This window comes from Paralichthys olivaceus, chromosome 4, assembly GCF_024713975.1.
Source record: "Paralichthys olivaceus isolate ysfri-2021 chromosome 4, ASM2471397v2, whole genome shotgun sequence".
NCBI classification, from domain to species: Eukaryota; Metazoa; Chordata; class Actinopteri; order Pleuronectiformes; family Paralichthyidae; genus Paralichthys; species Paralichthys olivaceus.
Window position 1 is genome coordinate 6,494,715 of NC_091096.1, and position 19,521 is coordinate 6,514,235.

General features: G+C 41.5%; 1 protein-coding gene across 5 annotated transcripts in view; it reads left to right on the plus strand.

Moving 5' to 3' along the window:
- arl15a (ADP-ribosylation factor-like 15a) overlaps nt 1-19,521 on the plus strand; it is an 87,682-nt gene that overhangs the window by 60,867 nt on the left and 7,294 nt on the right. The window contains exon 5 of one of the 5 annotated variants that reach the window (XM_069523467.1): nt 4,161-4,319. The exons of 3 other annotated variants lie outside the window; for them this stretch is intronic. In XM_069523467.1, coding sequence (XP_069379568.1) covers nt 4,161-4,304 — 144 coding nt within the window. In that variant the 3' untranslated portion in view covers nt 4,305-4,319. Of the gene's footprint in view, nt 1-4,160; nt 4,320-18,858; nt 18,940-19,521 lie in introns of those variants that run through there. One more of the 5 variants, XM_069523469.1, reaches the window with a different exon arrangement.

Here is a 19,521-nt window from a genome sequence, read left to right on the forward strand (position 1 = left end):
AAAAACTTGATGCAGAAACTAATGTTTGTGCCTTCTCACCAAATATCACAAATTCCAATGTTTTGCTCCAGCCAGAGCCAGTAAATATCCATGGCCACCCTGCCTGCAGACAAACAGCGAGGCACATTTAATGGCTCTGAAAAATGTCGACCAAAAATAGAGATGTGACCAACAGGATTTGGAAACCAGGTGTCTCGAGCGCCACAAGCCTGCCTGGGTACGATTAAAGCCGCAGTATTATCTCTAACATTCTTCAAGTAAGATAGCATCATGCTAAAAGGGTTAGTAAACATTTCCAACTACTGCTTTTTTCTGACTGAGTGTCTGTCCCGGCAACCACCTCTCACATGTTTTCCAGTTGGTGAATTGGCTGGATAGCATTGTGCGATGTAGGTTCCGATTACAAATAGAAACATCCCTATATTTATAAAGGATTTCGGTGTGGTCCACTCGCATGTGTTTTTTGTTTTCATCTCAACAGTACACACAGAGCCCATACACACCCATGGGACCAAAATGTGATCTTTGTCTGGAGATGGTATTTGTTTAATCATTAATCCAACCACACCACATGTGTTTACACACTCTAATTATGTTGTGTTGTCTGCATTCTGTCCACATTGTGATCGGGTCTCAGTTTTCACGCAGGCCATTAAATACGTTATTTGACCCACACAGAAGGAAACAGAATTAATTTCCCCCACAACAATGCTTTCACTTGTTGTGGTGCCCGAACTATAGTGAGAAAAGTAGTGTTGACTGGCGGCAGACAGAGTATGTTAGCGATGCTTGTTGGAGTGAGAGCAGAAAAGAAGATTGCACATTTGAGGATTGGTTCAAAATTATGGTGACTACAGCAGAAAAAGGACCAGGAAAAAAGAAAAGAAAATCCTCAGCACATCAACACTTTTGGATCCACCTCCGCCACAGGAGTTTCTTTTAGCAGGATTATGCAAAAACTACCAAACCAATTTTCTTAAAACTTGGTGGAAGGGTGTTATATGGGCCAAGGAAGAAACTATATAATTTTGGAGCAGATTCAAACAGTGTGGCTGATCCAGGAATTTATTTATTTTTCTTAAGCAATGCAGGGATCTTGATGGAAGACAGGATCTATGAATGCCTTTCTAGTTTCAGTCTGCGATTGATTTAAATACTACAGTCACATAGCTTCATGATTATTTATCTTTGTCTCCTATTTATTGCTGTTAATATGTGAATGCTAAAGAAACTTGTAATCCCAGACTTTATTACTGATTGAAGTCCATGTAACTATACTGACCAAAGGTTGATAATAGACAGGATCTGAGCTGCTGACGAGGAAAGGTGACATCCAACCTCAGGAGTCGTCTCCCCTCTTATACTGCTACTGAAAGCCATCATCAATCTTTTCCTCTTAAGTCCCTCCCTCACATGTCTCATGGCCCAACCATCGCTGTTTGTAGTTCAGGCTGCAGCGGGCAGTCTCTTCCTGTGCGATTTGCATCTTAATCGTACCAGATGACAGATGAGTCCCCTGGGCTGTCTGGGCCACATGAGAAGCTCCTGCATCGGCTCTTGTGATCTGTATTACCCTCCCAGAGTGCTTGAGACGAGCGTCCAAGGAAGACAGAAAAATTCTGTGGTAGTATTACCTAACAGATAATTTAAGATTAAATGATGTTAACTTTACCACATCGTTAACTCAAGTGATATTGTCAGAAATATCAACAAAGCAACTTTGATGTTACAACTATACAGTACAGGACAGTTTAAACGCCTAGAGAAAGCAATATGTCCTGACATGTACTTGTGATTTGTACATAGTAAAACGCTCCATATGCAGTTCTAAATCTTTTGCATTTAAGTTGTAACTTCCACCAAGTGTTCCCAGTTTTTTCCTTTCACAAACTTTGCCCTCTGGGAACAGTTGGATGCTGTCTGCTGGAGCTGATGTGGGTGGTGTGAGCCGTGCAACCCTGCCACTCTGCTCCAGTGTCCTCGTCTGTCCCTGTCTGGCCTGCCCACCCCTCCACCTCCCTCCCGTGGTGTCCTTTCGGAGGGCCAGCTCCTCTGAACCCAAACAACAGTTCCATTTGTTCTGCCAGGGCTGGGAATGCACTCAGCCATCTTTAGCTGTGTTTCTGCCAGCCCCACTGGATGCCAAACCTGTGGACCTTACTCATATGCCAGCTCTTCTCTTTCTTTTGCTTTCTTTCATTCTGTCTGCCTGAGTTTGTGACGGTGCCAGTGTCTAAGTCAGTGGTGAAGGGTCCTGAGAAGACACCATCTGTGTGTGTGATTGAGAGGCTATTGTACAGTCTACACCACAACCAAAGTTGATACAGAAATATATAGATTGTGTACGAGTGCATTTCAGGGAAATAAATTCACCCTACCCTGAAATTTTGTGACCCATCATTTTCAATATGAATTCAGGTTTAATTTCAAAGGCGTCACCGACTGATGGACTGTTTGACGTAGGCTATAGCATTAATTCAGACAACCATTTTCATTAAAGAGCATTGTATCAAACCCTCTACATTTTGGTTAAATGTTTTGTCTTGGCCTGAGAGATATTGAAGAACATATTCATATTTTTAAGTTGTTAAATTGAATTTTCACAAAATATTCCATATTTTCTCTGGTAAGAAGGTTAGAAATATTACACAAACATTACTCATGAATATTAGATTATCATTTTTCAAATCAAGGAAATGCTTTTCAGCTCCTTTTATTTTTGTAGCACTTACACTCAGATTACATGCACTCAGAGAGCAAGAAAATACATTTCAGCAAATTTCATTTTTAACCAGGTCTTCATACTTTATATATTCAAAATGCAAACATTCTTATATTCCTAATATGCCAGATATAAACAAAGAGTGATGTTTTGTGTTGTTGCGTTCACATTATAACAATCCTAACATTTTCATTTAACATCATAATACAAGTTGTCATTGTCAGAATGAATGAATATATTTTTTCAGCTCTTTGAATTTGTGTATCCACTGCTCATTGGAGACAAATAGGCCATGGACCTAACGTGAACGCCTCATTGCTCAACACTCCTCCATCACTGTTGTGTGCGAGATGGATGAGTGAGTGTATGTAAACAGTGCATAGTCTCCCAGCACTGATCTCAGCGCGGAACCAATGTGGAACTCTTTAGATTGCTCTTGAAGGACTTGAGAAAACACAAGTCGTTGATGGCAGCCTTTCAGTCTCACAGATCGGGTTGTATCCATTACGCTAGAGAATGACGGATACAGAGTCGGTCACTCAGAGGAACAGTGGACAGAAATTATGAGAAAACAGTTTGTCCTCACTGATTGTTCTCTGTCCTGGTTCATTTGAGCAAGGTTTATCACGACCAGTTTCAAACAATGGGTTCAATTGATTTTCATTGGCCAATTTGTTCTTTGTTAACCTCGAGGCTCTTGTAATATATTTAATTGACCAGGTCCTCAGGACGTTTGAAAAAGTTTAGAGACTGATGTTCTGATCATCGTGACTAAAATGATCTCCTAGATTTCCTCTATGTCAGATTTAAACTTCCCAAATTCATGCACTCTAGCGGCATCTCTGTCAACTAGACAAACAGGACACCAGAGAAAGTGGGTAAAAAGGCGTGGGCAGGGAGGGCTTCCACGGCTGAGCGCAGAGAATGAAGAAAGGGGAGTGATCTGCTCTGTCTGGTACATTACCCATGAATGAGGTCTGAGCACGTCAGGGGACTCATAGAGGATGCACTCTGGCCTTAGAACACAAAGAGAGGGCATGGCCGGTCACTTTGTAGCACTTAAATCCACCACTCCTGCTTCCACACATCATTCACCTCAGTCATTCTCTCGCTTTTTTTTGTTTTTTTGGACTTCCTTAACAAGTGTGTGACATCTCCGGCAATTTAGAAGATCCAACAAAACCAGATCAACAGTGCTCCTGTCCAAGCACATACTTTTTTAATCAAATCAGAAATAAAATAAATTGATATATCGGGAATGTGGAGTATTTTTCTTTTCACCTTTTGGTCACCTTATTTTCCTTCCCCTGATCTTGTGTCAGAGTAAGACCAAGCACCGGCTTTTCCCGTCTGTGACGTTCTTATCTATGTTAGTAGGCAAACAGCTTGTAAACAACTGGCCATTTGATCCACATGCCCCATCTCTCTCCACTTTTAGAACCAAGTGGCCCCTTATTGGGGATGTCCTGGCTGGTATGGATGTGTCCAGACTTGTTCTACAGCCCCCCGCCCCCAAAGAACAGGAGCCGTCACTGTGAATCATGGAGATGTCTCAGAAGGAATATGCTCATCTTTCAAGTAAATTGGGCAGTGTTATTCTCTGGGCCTTATTCCTGACAACAGTTACCATGTAGGAGATCTGATTATAGCCCCGTGCAATGGCTTATTCTGTGGTTATGATGTCATGAACATGATATGTCCATGTCCTCAGGGCAACATATTTATTAGCCAGGCTTAATCCAGCGTGCTAATAGGGAGGGTCTGCATTCCTCCATATGAGTATTATGATCTCATCACATGTTGAACTAAATTGATATTTAGTCTCGTTTCCCTGTAGTGTTTCATTAGTGATACAATGGTCCAAACTACTGTAGTTTACAAAGAACAGACAGAAATGGAATAATGGTAGCGATGAATGATCAGTTATAATGAATCCATGATATCATCATTTTGCAGACTTAAAAGTGCATGTAATGCCACAATTTAACTAAATGATTGATAATGATGTGGTAGTTCTGCACATTGGTATATTAACTGAGTGTAGTTACTGTAATAATGTGATATTAAGATTACAAAGCAATGCTTTTTACTCTAGTTAAACCTTGATGTGTTTGCATGCACAGCTGAGTTACCTTAGGGTGGTGCAGAAGAGGAAACCCAGGTAAAGTTCATTTTCAGGCCAGTCTGGATTCACAGGTAATTCCAGATGTAAGATTCTCAACAATGTCACTATCTCCGGGCAAAACGAATACTTTTGTAAGAACGAGAGTGAGATACACATGAGGTGGTGATGCGTTTTTGAGACCTTCAGATAAGCAGCTTTGGACTGTTTCAGTAGATTTGATCTGTGTTAAGAAGATGCACACAGACAGTTTAAAACATTTTGTTCTGCAGTGCAATACGACTGCAACAGAGACATTCACTGCAGACAGTATTGTGTGGGACTTGGCAGACACCCCCTGAAGCGTCTTTTGAAAAAGGTTACCTTGTTTGCCCCTTGAGCTATTTTCGCTCTGCCTCTCTGTCTGGACTCGCCAGTCTGTGAAAATACTCTTCTCTAACCTTACATCCTCCTCTCTCCCTTCCATCTCATGTCTTGTCATGACATCACCAACATCGTCGGTATCTAAAGCAGACAGCAGTAAACGGGCGCTTGTTTAATAAGCATTATTAACACACCTGCTTTGCAGCACATTCCTGATTACACAGTCTAATGGGACGGGCACTTAGAGTAGGATTAGTCGAGCCTGGGGGCCGACACCTGAACCTCTGTCCCTCTCTTATCTTCTAACTCAAGGCTATTGTAACTCAGCTCTGACTGTGTGTGTGTGTGTGTGTGTGTGTGTGTGTGTGTGTGTGTGTGTGTGTGTGTGTGTGTGTGTGTGTGTGTGTGTGTGTGTCATCCGTCTGTTTACCCATACACACCAAACACTGTGATCCATCCTGTTTATCTGGCTGTTGTTAAATTAAAGGAACTAAATAATGAGTTAAAAGACAAATTCATCCAGAAACCAAAATCTTGTCTGTATGTGCTGGAAACATTGTAGTTAGTGCTCCCATAACATGCAGCAAGTTTATCTGTGTTGTTTTATATTTTCTCTGTTTTGAAGGTAGACATGATTCTTTCTTTAGTGAAAGAACTATAAGTGCTCTTGTCCAATTTAATCCAATTTACCTTAAATCACATTTCCCCAAAGATGCATAAAATCTCCTCTTCGTTTGACCATTTGACTTTTTTTTAACCAATATAGAGTCATTCTGTGGTGATTTCTGGCTCACCTCATACTTCAGTTGTTGTGGAGAGGACTGAAATGGAACCACACTTCAAAGTTAAGGTGCTGAGGATGTGAAAATCTCTCCAGTGTTGCGTCTGCTTGGGCTTCGTACATATTAAAGTGTCACTTTGAGGTGAGGTCTGTTATCTAAACTTTTTTATTTAACCCTAATTGTGATCAAAGTATTGCGGAACTACTATAAAGCACATCCGTGTGAGAATCCTAATGATGTGTTGGTTTCTTGTAGCGCATGTTTTGTCATGCCCAATATTGCATTTGTCCTGCTCTTAAGTACACAGATAAAAGGAAACCTGTCTCGTTTCCCACACAGATCATTTTTCTTTTCAGACCCCAAGTGGGTGGTGGTAATTGTTGTCAATTTTGCCTCTTAAATTGTGGGCACATCACATAATTGTCTCTGTACCACCAGCATGTACCAGATTTGCAAAACCACCTTTTCATCCTTTTTTATCGTTGTGGATTCGTGAGCACTGATTTAAAGCATTTCCCCCGGTGTGCCATGTTGTATTATACCATGAAGGAACTGTGGGCTGGTAGTATGGTTTGTTTTTTGGTGTTGGTTGGCAGACTGGAGGCAATTCTGAAAGAAGTGTTAACTTTATTTAATTAAAAAACAACAACATGTTAATTCCCTTTAACTTTTTACGTAATGCCAAATTCCAAAAGTAGTTTGAGGTAATCTGTAGTCCTCATGTATTCACCTTGCACGTGGCATGTTATGTCACTCTTGAGGTCTAGTCACCGTCTCTCGGGTTTAAGCAGTGATTGCGAGGGAATGAACAAAATGTCTGAGGATATGACTAAGCTTGCTAAGACCTAATAGAGCTAATGGTGAAATGTTAGAGGTCCCTGATGTGATATGACCGGAATGACCCAACATGGGTTAGCTTGCGGGGAGTCTGCCTGGTGTCTGCACTCCGTGGCACGACAAGTCGTCTCGGAACACTGTGTATCTGCTGATTCATTTCGGGCACTTCCTGTCAGAAAGTGAATCAAATGATTTTAGGTGTTTGAGAAGCAGCCTCCAGAAGAACGCAGCGGTAGCTTCGCTTTCTAAGTATGTGGAAATAAATGCACGAACAGGATACGTGTCCTTTGCTGTGATTCCTAAAAAAACAAACAAAAACAGAAATCTTTTATTTTCTATTGCGTGTAGCCAAATGTTAAAGTCTTTGTCCTACCTCTGTCTCTTTTCAAATTAGTCCTTCGGTGTCGTGCAGAAGGGGCTTTCCACTTTACAAAATTAATGATATTGTTCCCTCTTTTCTTTGGTAATCCTAGCCTGTGGATGGATAGAATTTATTTTTCACCTGTGGGAATGAACTGCCAATCATTGACAATGGAGAGAGTGGCATTTCAATTCTCACAGTTGCGACTGAAAACGGTATACATCCGCACAATGGCATGTGTAACGGAAACGTTTATGTGCAATAATCTTGTGTAATTGAGGCCTTTTGAAGTAATGCTGGGTGCTGAGGCCCGTTATTGTTTACTTGACATGCACACCAAACAGTTACTCTAACACCTCCAGTGGAGGCACCTCACCACAAAGCGTCTTACTGAGCCGTATTTATTCCCAGCAGCGTTGGTAAGTGTTAAGAAGACACAGGTGATACCCCTGTAGTACGTCTGTGCAGTCCAACTGCTCTGAACAGACAGACTCAATAAAGACTGATGAAAGCTTTGGAACGACAGCCACACAATGAAAATGAACTACTCTTTGCGCAACCAAACAAGCCACTGCCAGGTTTTTGGAACCAGTTCAATTACCATAACAATGCTGTCTCAGCAAACTATGCTTCATCTCCTTTGATTTAATTTGACTTTGATTCGGTAATTTATGTTCGTCTGACACTCATACAGAATGTTCTCATTTTCTCTCCACGCTGAGGGATTCACTAAATCACTTGAAGGTAATATGTTGATCGCACTAGAGAGGAGCTCTTTCTCAAGCCTCTGTTACTGATAGGGTATTTGGTAGTGTAAATGTTACGCATTAATATATACAATTACCTTCGAGTGATAACCTCTGCTCCCAGAGGCATTTCATTACCTTCATAAATGTCGTCTTAATCTGATTAGAGTCATTCGATAGAAGTGATGTTCTTTTAATGATTCCACTGCAGGTGTGAACAGTCTGCACAAAGAAAATGTGTTTTACTTTCATGAATGTCACAGAGACTACCCCACTGTGTCATGAAAGGTTAGTTTCTTGTAAACTGGTTGAATTCAAGGAAACAAACAGTACTGACTGTATTTTAAAATGTCAGAGACAGCTTCCCTGTTTTCTTTTGTTTAATACACATTCATGGCGTTTTGTTTAAACAAGTTTCCGAGGTCATTGGGATTGTTGATAATGATTTTGAGCTTCCCAGCATAACTCTGACAGTTGGAGATCTAAATGAATTGAGAGTATCATGATATTGTATAGTTTAGACATTAGTTTGACTCACCTATTCATTAAAAGAAGAATTACAACACTGGAGAGATTTCTGGCTCTCATGTGCTTTTCATGAAGCCAAGCCTTTTCTTGCCTTGAAAACAATCGTTATCCTGGTGTTTCACCTTTTTATGATAATGCAACAGCTACATATTAAAATACACTGCATTAGAAATATTGTAACAATCACTGCTGTTCCTATTTTCATAGGGATTCGTTGTTGATTTATTCAAAATGATCTCCCTGAGTGGACTCTGTCTGTCTCTCTGTGTGTGACAGCTCACACAAACGTGTCATGTCCCAGTTTACGCTCACTCAAAGACAACACAGACTTAGTTTGTGTACCAGCTAAAATATTCTTAACGCAGTGCACCGTGCTCTGTCTCAAACATTGTTGATATTTGACAAGATACTGGAATAGTTGCAATCACTGTAAAAGAAGTCCATAGACACTAAAATGTCCCAATTTCTGATATGTGAAATTGACAAATCATGCATATGCATTGAATTTCCAAAACAATGCTGTTTTCCAGAGAATATTTTCTATCTTATGACTCCCACCTTTTGTGGGGGTGGATACATACTTAATACAAAAATCACCTTGCAAGCATTTACTAATTACACTTTTACTAGAAGTGTTCTTAAGTTTTTCCTCTTACTTTTACAAAATGCATCATGTTACATCCTGCGAAGGATAATATTTTTAATTCTGTGCTTTAAAGGAGATCGTGACTAAAAGGCTAGACAGACGTAGAAGGTAGATGAATGCTGCAGGGTGAATGGGTTCATAGATGATATATATAAATCGGTAAATAAGTGAATTGATGGTGGATGATTGATCAGAAGTGTTCTTTAACTATTGACTACAAAGTTGTTAAAATTTAAGTGTGACTTTTGTTTTGAAATCTGACGCATTTTCTCCTTCCTGGCCAAAGATCGTTCTTACTCACCCTCGACAGGTGGCAGACATCCAGATGGCTTTTCGAATGTTACATCCGATAGACCACTTGCTCTTTTAGCCAGGAATTAGTTCAGAAGTTGTCGGCATGTATCATGTAGGTAGTTACACTGCCAGCTAAGTGATGTGGTGCAGCATGTCCCACCCTGCACAACTTATGGAGCTCAGCACAGGCTGAATCTTGCCTGACCCATTTCTGCTCATTATTCTACATTAATCAGATACAAATGTGTGCGGTTTCCTAAGAAATGTTTGCACATGTGCTGGCAGTTATAATAAAATAAGATAATTTATTAGAATTGAAGCCTTATCACTGAGTCATTATTGAGTCTTGCACAATAACAGGCTGCATATATATGTTTTAATAACTGTGGATTAGCAGGACATCTTTAAGAACCATAAGAAAACTTTGTTTTAGGCATTCACCTTCATCTTTTTTAATTTGCAAAGGGGTTTAGTTTTTATTCACTGAAATCTAGAATGTCATTAATCAAAAAAACCTTTGTCAATGTTTTAATTAGTTTGAAATGAATTTAAATGAATTGGTTTCCAAGAAATAAATGTGGGGTAGGCGTGGCTGAGTTTAAACATTTTCAGATCCCTGCTCGTACATAGTAATACACTTCACCTAACTGGGACAGTAATTCTTTTTTCAGTGTCCAGTGCAGTCACTTGACATTGCACAAAGTGCAATGATAACTTTTGATCAAACTGTGTTGGGAACAGTCCAAGACGGAAGTGGCTCGTCAACCACTGTCCTCTGTCACATTTTGCACATGGTGAACTTGCAGGTCTTGGCACACATTGGGTGGTGGCTGTGCTCAATGACTCATGTGGTGCCCAGTGTCTGAAACTTTCGTCAAACGTCTGGCACATGGTGTGTGTGTCACTGTGGCCTGTGACGCTGGTGGCTCAAAATTCCCCGGTGGCTGCTGATTGGTTGTGTGGAGGATGAGGCCCAGGTAAGGGCCAATCAATGGACCTTAAGAAGGAAACAACAGTGTGAGCAACTCTGTTACCAAATGGCTCCAACTGACTTGTTAAGATCACCCTTACAATACCTTGCACTTGCGTCATTACTGAGTGTAAATGTCTTATTATTGCCAGCTCATTTAGAATAATCAGAAGGATGAAAGTTAGTCACCAATAGGAACGTGATATTTAGTTTTTATCTATTTCTTTAATTTATTTTATTTTCATTTTTGTGTAAATTTCTTAAACAGGAGTTAAATTTTGCTGGTAGCCATGTCCATGTTTTCATTCTTTTGGATCATTACGGTGTCAGAAAAAATCCAAAAGGAGACAATTTGTATTATACGCTTCATTTAATTAGTAAATCTAACTGACATCATGATCTCTCTGGCTGGAGAATACAACAGAATAAATAGAAACTGACATAAGACACACAACAAGCACATCCAGCCGCACACAAACAGCAAATGTTTAAAAGAGGTCCAGGATTAAAGGTTTATCTTTCTGTGGGTTTGGCTGCAGAATGCTGTCATGTTCAGTTAAAATCTGCACTATTTAAAGGGAAGGATCATATTTAACTTGCAGCTCTTTTCTCAGAATGGACAAGGTCGAACACAATAATATAATGAAACAAAGAATGGCTGTGAACAGGGTGCAAAAGCATTTCTCATGAAAAAGACTAATGTCAGTTTCTCACTTGAATTTGAGTTTTCTCACAACTCTGACATGGAAATTCTGATCTAGTCATAAGTGCGTGGTGCTATTGTGTATGATATAATGCCAGATGTCTGTTTCGTTAACTGTCTTTACTACACAAGTCGTGATGCGTCCTGATGCACGCTCTGTCCTCTCTCAGCTCTCAGCTTGTTATTAATGTCACAGGAAAGAAAAAGTAAGAGCTGGTGATATTAAGAAGCTTGCAGGGGGGCGCATGTTTGCTCAACTCAGCTGGTCTATAAACACGGAAGCTCACGACAAATGTGATGCGATGCTTCCCTGTTGCGTTGGCTTGCCCTTTTGTTTTCAACATACCTCATCATTGGAATAAGCTCCGGTCAGTGATTAATCATGGTGAGGGCAGTCTGCGAGCTATAACCTCTCTTAGTCTTTACGTCTAGATTTAATCATTAGTAGTAAGCATTCAGACCCAGAAGACAATCAATAACGGATTGCTGCAGCCCTGTCAAATGATTCAGCAGATGTCTGTATTCTTCGGGGGGTGGCTTTTGCCTTAAGAGAGTTAAGTAATGTTGCAAAATTAGAAGTGAGCCAATTTCATCTTCCTCCTTCTCTCTGCAGAATAATCATTAAGAGAACTTCCAAAAGGGCTCATTGCCAGTCTTGTAAAGATGAGATCATTGTGCAATGTCAAATAATTTTAAGATTGGGACTAATGAAAACTGCAAATCGAGTACAGTCAGCGTTTCAAACAGACATTTCCGTTTGACTTTTGCTAATTTGCCATCAGAACAGTTCAGATGCCAAATGAAGATGAATGTTTTTTGCAGAAATATTTCTGATGCAGGATTTAAATATAGCATCAAAAAGGGAGACCAGCTCAGTTCTTCAGTAGATTTATTTTAACATCTATTTTATGAGAGGGAGGGAAGCATTCAGATGTCAAACAACGACACATGCACCTGGCTGGTAACTGTCTTTGTTCATTTAGTTATCCACCTATTAGGAAATGCATTTTAAAACATCCTTATATCTGATTTATGTGAAAATATCTGTGCAATAGCTGAGTTCAGACTCTCTCTCCATGTGTGCTGAGTGAGCAGACGAGACTGATGGAGGTACTGAGGGGGAGGACAGGGGATGAACAGCAGGAAAGCAGACAGGCGGAGTGGGAGGGGGTCAGGTGGCGTGACTTTTTACTCCGCGGCTCGCTGACCTTGACAATGGAGCCACAGCCATAACTCGGATGGCTCTCTCCGATAGCGTCTCTGGATCTCTCTCTCTCTGCGTCGCTGTCTGCTTCTCTTTCTCACTGTCTCTCTTTTGCTCTTTCCCTTTTTCTACCGTCCCCTCTCTTGCTGCGAGTGTAGCCCACTTGCTGTAGCTGCCAAAATGCACCACCACCACCTCTCTGCTGCAGCTCACCCCCCTCTTACCTCACGTCTGCTCTTTTTCCAGACAAGCGGGTTTAAAAAGTCAACTGCGTATTGAGCCGTCTAGACTGAAGCCGGTCAGCAACCAGCCCTCCCCACCCCCAGTGCCCCTGCCCAACCCCCCGACTTGTGAGTTGCTGGCTACAGTGGAAAAACGGATGAGGAGCAGGTGACCTTGCTGAGCTCTGTCCCTCCTTTCTAAAGTGCCAAACGGCTCTACGGCAACATTATTTAAACATACCGAGCACAAGGCTGAAACCAAGCAGAAGTTGGCCCTGGGTACTTCGACAGTAGGGAGAGACGTTATCTCACTGGTATAATCTGTAAAATACATCATAAATGTTAATTGCAATAATAATATCCGTTGCATCTAATACCTTTTTCTCTTGAAACTTTCCTAAAATACACAGATATTGTTCTTTTTTCACACAATTGTCCCGATCGTGCTTTACTGTTTAAATATAATTAAGATGAGTCCAGTGCCTCTTTTTCTTTACAAAGTGTCGTCCTTTAAAATAACGGGCACATTCTCCCCAGATAAATAACGTGCACGTGCCTGTGCCAAATCAAGCTTCCTACTCTGCTTCCTCCCTCTCATTTGATGTTTATGAGTAATTTTTAACTTCCTGTTTCAGAAGCCACTAGCAAGTAACTAATTAACTTTACACATGCTTGTTATGCTTGTGTTATTTTACAACAAATAAATAATTAGGTTTGGGGACATACATCAGCAGACAGGAGCTGCAGAAGAACAGTTAGTGGCATCGCACAGGTCTCAGATTTCTGTTCCCTGCTGTCAGTTGATGAGGTGCACTGTATTACACCCTGAAGTGTGACATTCCATGTAAAGCAGCACGTGACGGTTTGTTAAGAGGTGTCTCCAGCCAGTGGCCATTACCAGAGAGTCATTTAGATGACGGCATTGACAGCTTTATATGCCAACTTTAGCTCTTACAATTTTTAAATGCCAGTCTGCCTTTTAATCTTGTTTTACATTACATGCCATTGCTCTTCATTTAACCATGTCTCTTAATAAGGAGATATTTGACTGAATTTCCTCCCAACAAATTCAGTAAGGTTTGCAGTTCCTGGTTGAATGTGGAACAAAATGCTTGACTCCTGGTTGGAGGAAATTCATGGAAGCAAAGAAAATAGAAGAATGGTTTCTATTCCTGCTGATGCTGGCCAGTAGTGCTTGTGACTGTCAGTCGCCAATTATTAAGTTTTATTTAGCCGCAAGCAGCAATGATCAGTGTCTAAGCAGCTTGCAAACATTTGGATACCACATGCATGAATTGCTAAATCATTGGCAAGTAAGATTGCCAATTTGCAGTGAACCTTTGTCAGTGCTGACTGGTTGTGGCAAGAAAACTTTAGTTTTGTAGGATGTATTTAGATTTTTTTAAATTGGATTGTGAAATGTGTAGTTATTTAGATTTTTTGTAATAATCCACTGCCACTTGAATCAATCTACACCAGATGTGATCGACCAAACACTATCCAGAATTTTTCATTTTTTAGGCGTCTACTGGGAGAATATTTCCCATACTTCATAGTGAAAGCTCAGTGATTTTAGAGGTTAAATGCTGGAGAAGACTGTACAGAAAAGATGCAGTACAATTAAGGGATTAAACTTGTGAAAGAATATTTTTAGTTGCGAAACGTTAACTTGATTATTAAGGCGCCACCTTGAGGACAATTCCAGCCATTTTCTGTCCGTGTAATGAGTGTAATTTGCAGCCCACCTGCTGATTGTGGTGGATTTTATGGTTTTTGCTGCACAAACACTTAGGAAGAAGAATGAAAACAAACCCACTAGTGTCCCACTTTTTTTCCTGCTTAGACGCAGGTACACAGACAGCATGTGGGGCAACATATTGGACTCAGGATATATTGTAGTTCAGGTGGAAGAACGATCATCTTGTAATTGTAAAGTTCCTGGTTCAATCACCCTCCTCCAAAGAGCATGTTGACGTGTCCTTGAGCAAGAAACTTAACGGCTCCTGATTCTGTGCCAATTGGTGAATGTGCATGTGTGCGAGTGAGTGAAAGTGACGTACATTGCAAAAGTGCTTTAAGTAGTATAGACTAGAAAAGCGCTGTGTAAACGCAGTCAATTTACCATATAATTATATTTCCATGCATCTTTTTAGGTGGCCCTGATGTCAAACTACACTCCGCAGGATGTTTTAAATCCAGATGTTTTAGCTTGTAAATATATCGGACTCTTTCATAAATGCTGGGCCACTTTTAGTTGTGTACTGTTGCATAGGTTTCCAAGCACCTATTAACCTCTGTTTGCATGTGTGCTGTGTGAGGGAGTGAGTGATTACACACACAAAAAAGACTGCAGACCCTCCCTGCCAGAGGAAATCTCACAGATGTGTACCCAGTGCTCTATCCGTCCCACCTTGGAAGATGAGGGTTGACAAACCAGTCGAGCTGCACATATTGATTACCCTCTGGAGAATGTGTGCTAAGCGCAATATGTGAAGCTACTTAGAAACTTCTTGTTTCTTTGATGGTCCATCTCTCTCACATCTTTGTCAATCCTGCTAGTGCAGCCCTCCCGCCCACCTTCATCTCAGTTTTCTTTCCTTTTCCCACCCATACAGCCTTTCTCATCCTGTCATCCCTGGGCTGGTGGTCTGTCCCTTTGGGAGGTTAAGGGGCACCGTGGGTGAGAGGGCAGTCGGCAGGTTGTGTGGGCACCGCGCTCGCCTTTTCCCACAGCCAGCGTCAAATTATGCTGAACCCTGACCCCAGCGGGTCCTCACTCTCAAAATCGGTGTGGAACTCAATTCAGCTATGCAGACCCTATTCAGGGCCGGACTTTCCATTGGAGGAGAAAAGAATCCCCCCATCCCAATTGTAGTCAGTGCCCTCTCTTTGTCTGCTGGTCAAGCGGGGTCGGACGACTGGCCGCCACTAGCCAGGACAAGACTTCCGAAAAGCCTATTCAGCATGTGATTTGACCCCCAGGTTCCATTGCTGACTCACAGGGATCAATCGCTGGGAATCTCTGGGGGTTCTCGTCCATGGAGATTTTCATCCATTGAAACTTATCCTTTTGACAAAACTCAAAATGACTAATGTTTTTTTCAGTTTCATCATTTCATCCTGGCTCCTCAGAGGAGACTATGGAAGACTTCTGTTTCTCTTTTGTTCTTCCCCTCTGAAATACCTCATTTTTGATGGTCGTTATTGGGTTTATGCATAATTAACTGAAAAAGAAAGAGCTCATGGGGCAGCAGTATGAACATGTTTGTTAATGCTGCGGCAGCTGTTGCTTGGGCTGAGCTACAGCTTTGGCTGTACACCTCTGATTTCCTGGTAATGATTTAAACCAGTCAGAAGCAGTTTTCTAACAGAAGGAATTGATACTGCATAAAAATAAACACATATCCTTAAGTATATCATCTCATTTTTGATGCTGAGGGCATGGAGCACTGTAACTATGCACACATTTACAAAGAAACCGCTGATTTGTGGATTTAACAGAATTCCCTTTCGCATAGTGATTTAAAATAAATTAGAGACAGACTTGAAACAGCTGGAAAAGGTGTGTGTGTGATGTGTGTTTTATGTTCTGACCAAACGAGCTGTGGTTTCGTTATTTCCTTTATGTTCTTATTAGTGGGTTTGTTTTCTGAGCAGGCTTTTATCTCATGTGTCTGCTCTCGTTCCATCTAGTGTGAGAAACCTTTGTGTGATTAGTTGACGAAATACAAACAAATGTGTTATTGCGCAGACACATGAAGAAGCCATGTGAAGATGTGGTCATGATTACAAAGAGGCCCAACGCCTCTTTGTAATATGCAAGGGAGAAAGACAATAAAACCCAGGAACCTTGAATTTCAAATATGATTGTCCCATGGTGTGTGTGTATGTTTTTGTGGGTCTGTTTGTCCATGTAAGAGGTGTGTGTGCGCGTGCGTCAGTGTGTGCACAGACTCCAACTTGACGCATGGTTTAAATCTTTTGCAGAGGGGGAGCACTTTGATTGTAATGCCGCGTGCTGTGTGCTAAAGCGGGGGCCTGCTGCAGCTTTCAAGCTGGTCAACTGTCAGGACTGGAGCGTGAAAGGGGGGCCTCTGAGTGAAAGGGGTGGAGGGTCCCACTAGGGGGGTCTTGGAGGAGGAGGGGTGGCTTGTGACAGACCTCCTGGGCTTTGAGGGCCCTCTGTGTGGGCTGCTTCAGCAAGGCGGCCCTCTTCACAAGAAGACGAGAAGGAGGGCGGGCTCAAGGGAAGGTGCTGGCATATTGGCCCCTGCAGCACAGAGCACGGGCAGGACGCCAGTTCCCCCGTTCAAGCCCCACAAACCAGATGTTCCTTGTCAGTGAGCTCTTGGCCTTTAATAAATTGAGTTACTGTAAATCTGTTATAAGGCAAGGCAAACATGGGCACCCCTCCTCCCCCTACACTCATATCCCAGATATTCTACCCTCAGACGTTTCTTAGTGTCCTGCAGGTCAACCCCTGGGGAAGGGGCCATGTCCCGGCTACTGAACCTGCCAGTCATTTTCCAAACTACATGAGAGGACGGATGTTTTTCTTCCCCTTTACCCTCAACCCGCATCAACTATTGAAAATGTCATTCATGAACACTTCTTGACTGTAACTTCACCAGGCTTCTGACACTCACTCCTTGATCTCTTTGAGGGACCTCCCCCGAAGAGAAATATATTTTGGGAAGTTATGACATAACAGAAACTCACGGGTTTGATAATCATCTTAAGGCAAATGTTCGCTTGTTATATGAGCCCAATTCCCAGGGTCCAGTTGCTCATCTGTTTCTTGACTTCTCTGATAATTGATCTGGTCCCCAGTGGAGAAGGGTGGAATGTTTAAAATACTTATCACAACACTGAGGAAGCTATTTGCTAATATCAACTAATCAAACTAGCAAATTTCACTTAAACTCTACATGTTTGAAGTAGTAATGCTGCTCTGGTTTGATAATAGTTTGCTCAATCATTTGGGAAACTTAAAAAAAGAAAAAGAGATGAATGCTCATTGTCCAATTGAGAATATTCTAAAGCACATTTTTTAGATGTTTTTTCAGAATGTCTGCCTATATGGAAAGGACATTATCACTGTGTAGGCTCTTAAGTGCAATAGCATTGTTCGGAGGAACACACTAAAAGGGTTGGCAAGAATGTCCCCTGTGCAGTCTTGCTTAGATTTACAGCGCCTCTGAGGATGGCTCTGATCTGGCAGTGGTCAGTTGGCTTTGAAGAGAATTGTTCCACAAGTGAATCACTTTGAACCTGCACTGCGCTGAGCCTTGGGGAGACCCATGGTCCCACATGAGTGGAACAGGACAGTAAATCTAAAAGCAGCTCACTTTTTGCACTGTGACATGGGGACTTAAGTCTTAACTTGTTGCCTCCCGAATCCTCTGGTCCAACAGTTCTACAGCAATGGCTCAGTTCCAGGGTGGCTTCAAAGATTTTATGGGCTTGCTTGTTCTTGGAAGTATCCACAGCAAATGAACTGAAAGTCCATTTGTTTCTCTCGCTCCTTCTGTCCTTGCTTGGACTTTAGGTTTATAGTCCTTGTTGTATGTTTTTTTGTCATGGCTTCTTTTGAATTAAGAAATGCATTTTTCATGGATTTTCATCAAATCCCTTTGCAGTCATGTGCATCTGCAAACCACCAAAATTATCTAATTGTGGAAGGAGACGCAATTACAAAATTTAAACCATTGACGTCTTCAGCTGTGCCAAGTGTGCAGCAGTCCTGACTGATGATTGGCCTGTTGGTCTTTGGTACCCCACTTCCTTTTCTGCCTCCCTCAAAAATGCACCACCCTCAAAAGAGCCAATCAGTTTTTAAGACGTTAAGAGTGACAAAACAACAACAGCACTGTACAGTGGTAACATATAGTCCACAAATTCAGCTTTTCCAGCTGTTTTTGTTTTATTTCAAGCACCCACTGTAGTTTTGGGTAACAATGACGACTTCCTTCAAGTACAGATGTGAGTTGATGTGGACACGAGATGGGGCAGCATTTAGCATGAGCTCCATGGGTTCTAAGGTCCTCACTTCATGCAAGTTATATTTGTTGACATTTTTACTTTACTTGATTATCAACGGATCAAGAGACGGAGAGAAAACATGGCGCAAGAGAGGGGTATTACATCAGGATGCTCCCTACATCCAATACTTCCCCCACAAGGTGATCAGGTTGTCGTCTAGCTTGTTTAAGGCTTGCAGATAGTTATCTCCGCTGTGGTCCATTGCCCAAGGTGTTACAACCTTTTCTAAATAGGCTTCTAGTTTTTACTTACTGCCCAGTGGGCTGTTTCATTTGACACCTTCCACGGTTTGTGGTGCAATGTTTGTTTTTTCACAGGCTTCCCAAGTCTTCCCCTCTATGGGACCTCCGGGCTTTCTCATGTCTTTAAGGCTCTTTAGGTAAGCCGGAAAAGCAAACAGAGCCATATCTATTATATGGTAAGTGGATCTCACATTACCCTCCCATTTCAATGCAGTCGCCAGTGTGGGCCACTTTTCAAGTGACTGATATCTTCACAGGGGCCAACATGTCAAGAAATGGTGTAATTGATTGTCTTGGATATTTGAGTATGCCACTTTCCCTAGTTCAGAGATCCCATAATGCTTCCCTCTCCAGTTCTATAGCTTACCCATATGGTGAGATTCTGACACCTGACAGTGATGCATGATAAACATGAGGGTCATGTTGGGAAAAGGGCATCAGAGGCCATATCCACCACAGTGTCAGTGTTTTTAAAGATTAAAATATTATTATATAATATAATATAATATAATATTAAGAATTCCCCTCTAGAATACATAATACCTGAATATATGTTTTGACCGTATTACCGACCTGCTTGATCATAGGTCACTCTGTGTACATGTGCTTTCAATCCAAATGAAAACCTTGAGGCTGAAATCATTAGTTTTCCAATGAGTTTATTATTTTATTCTATTATTTATTCTTGGCCCATGAAGAAGTTATGATAGTTGCCTGCAGACAAGCAATGTTGAGGGA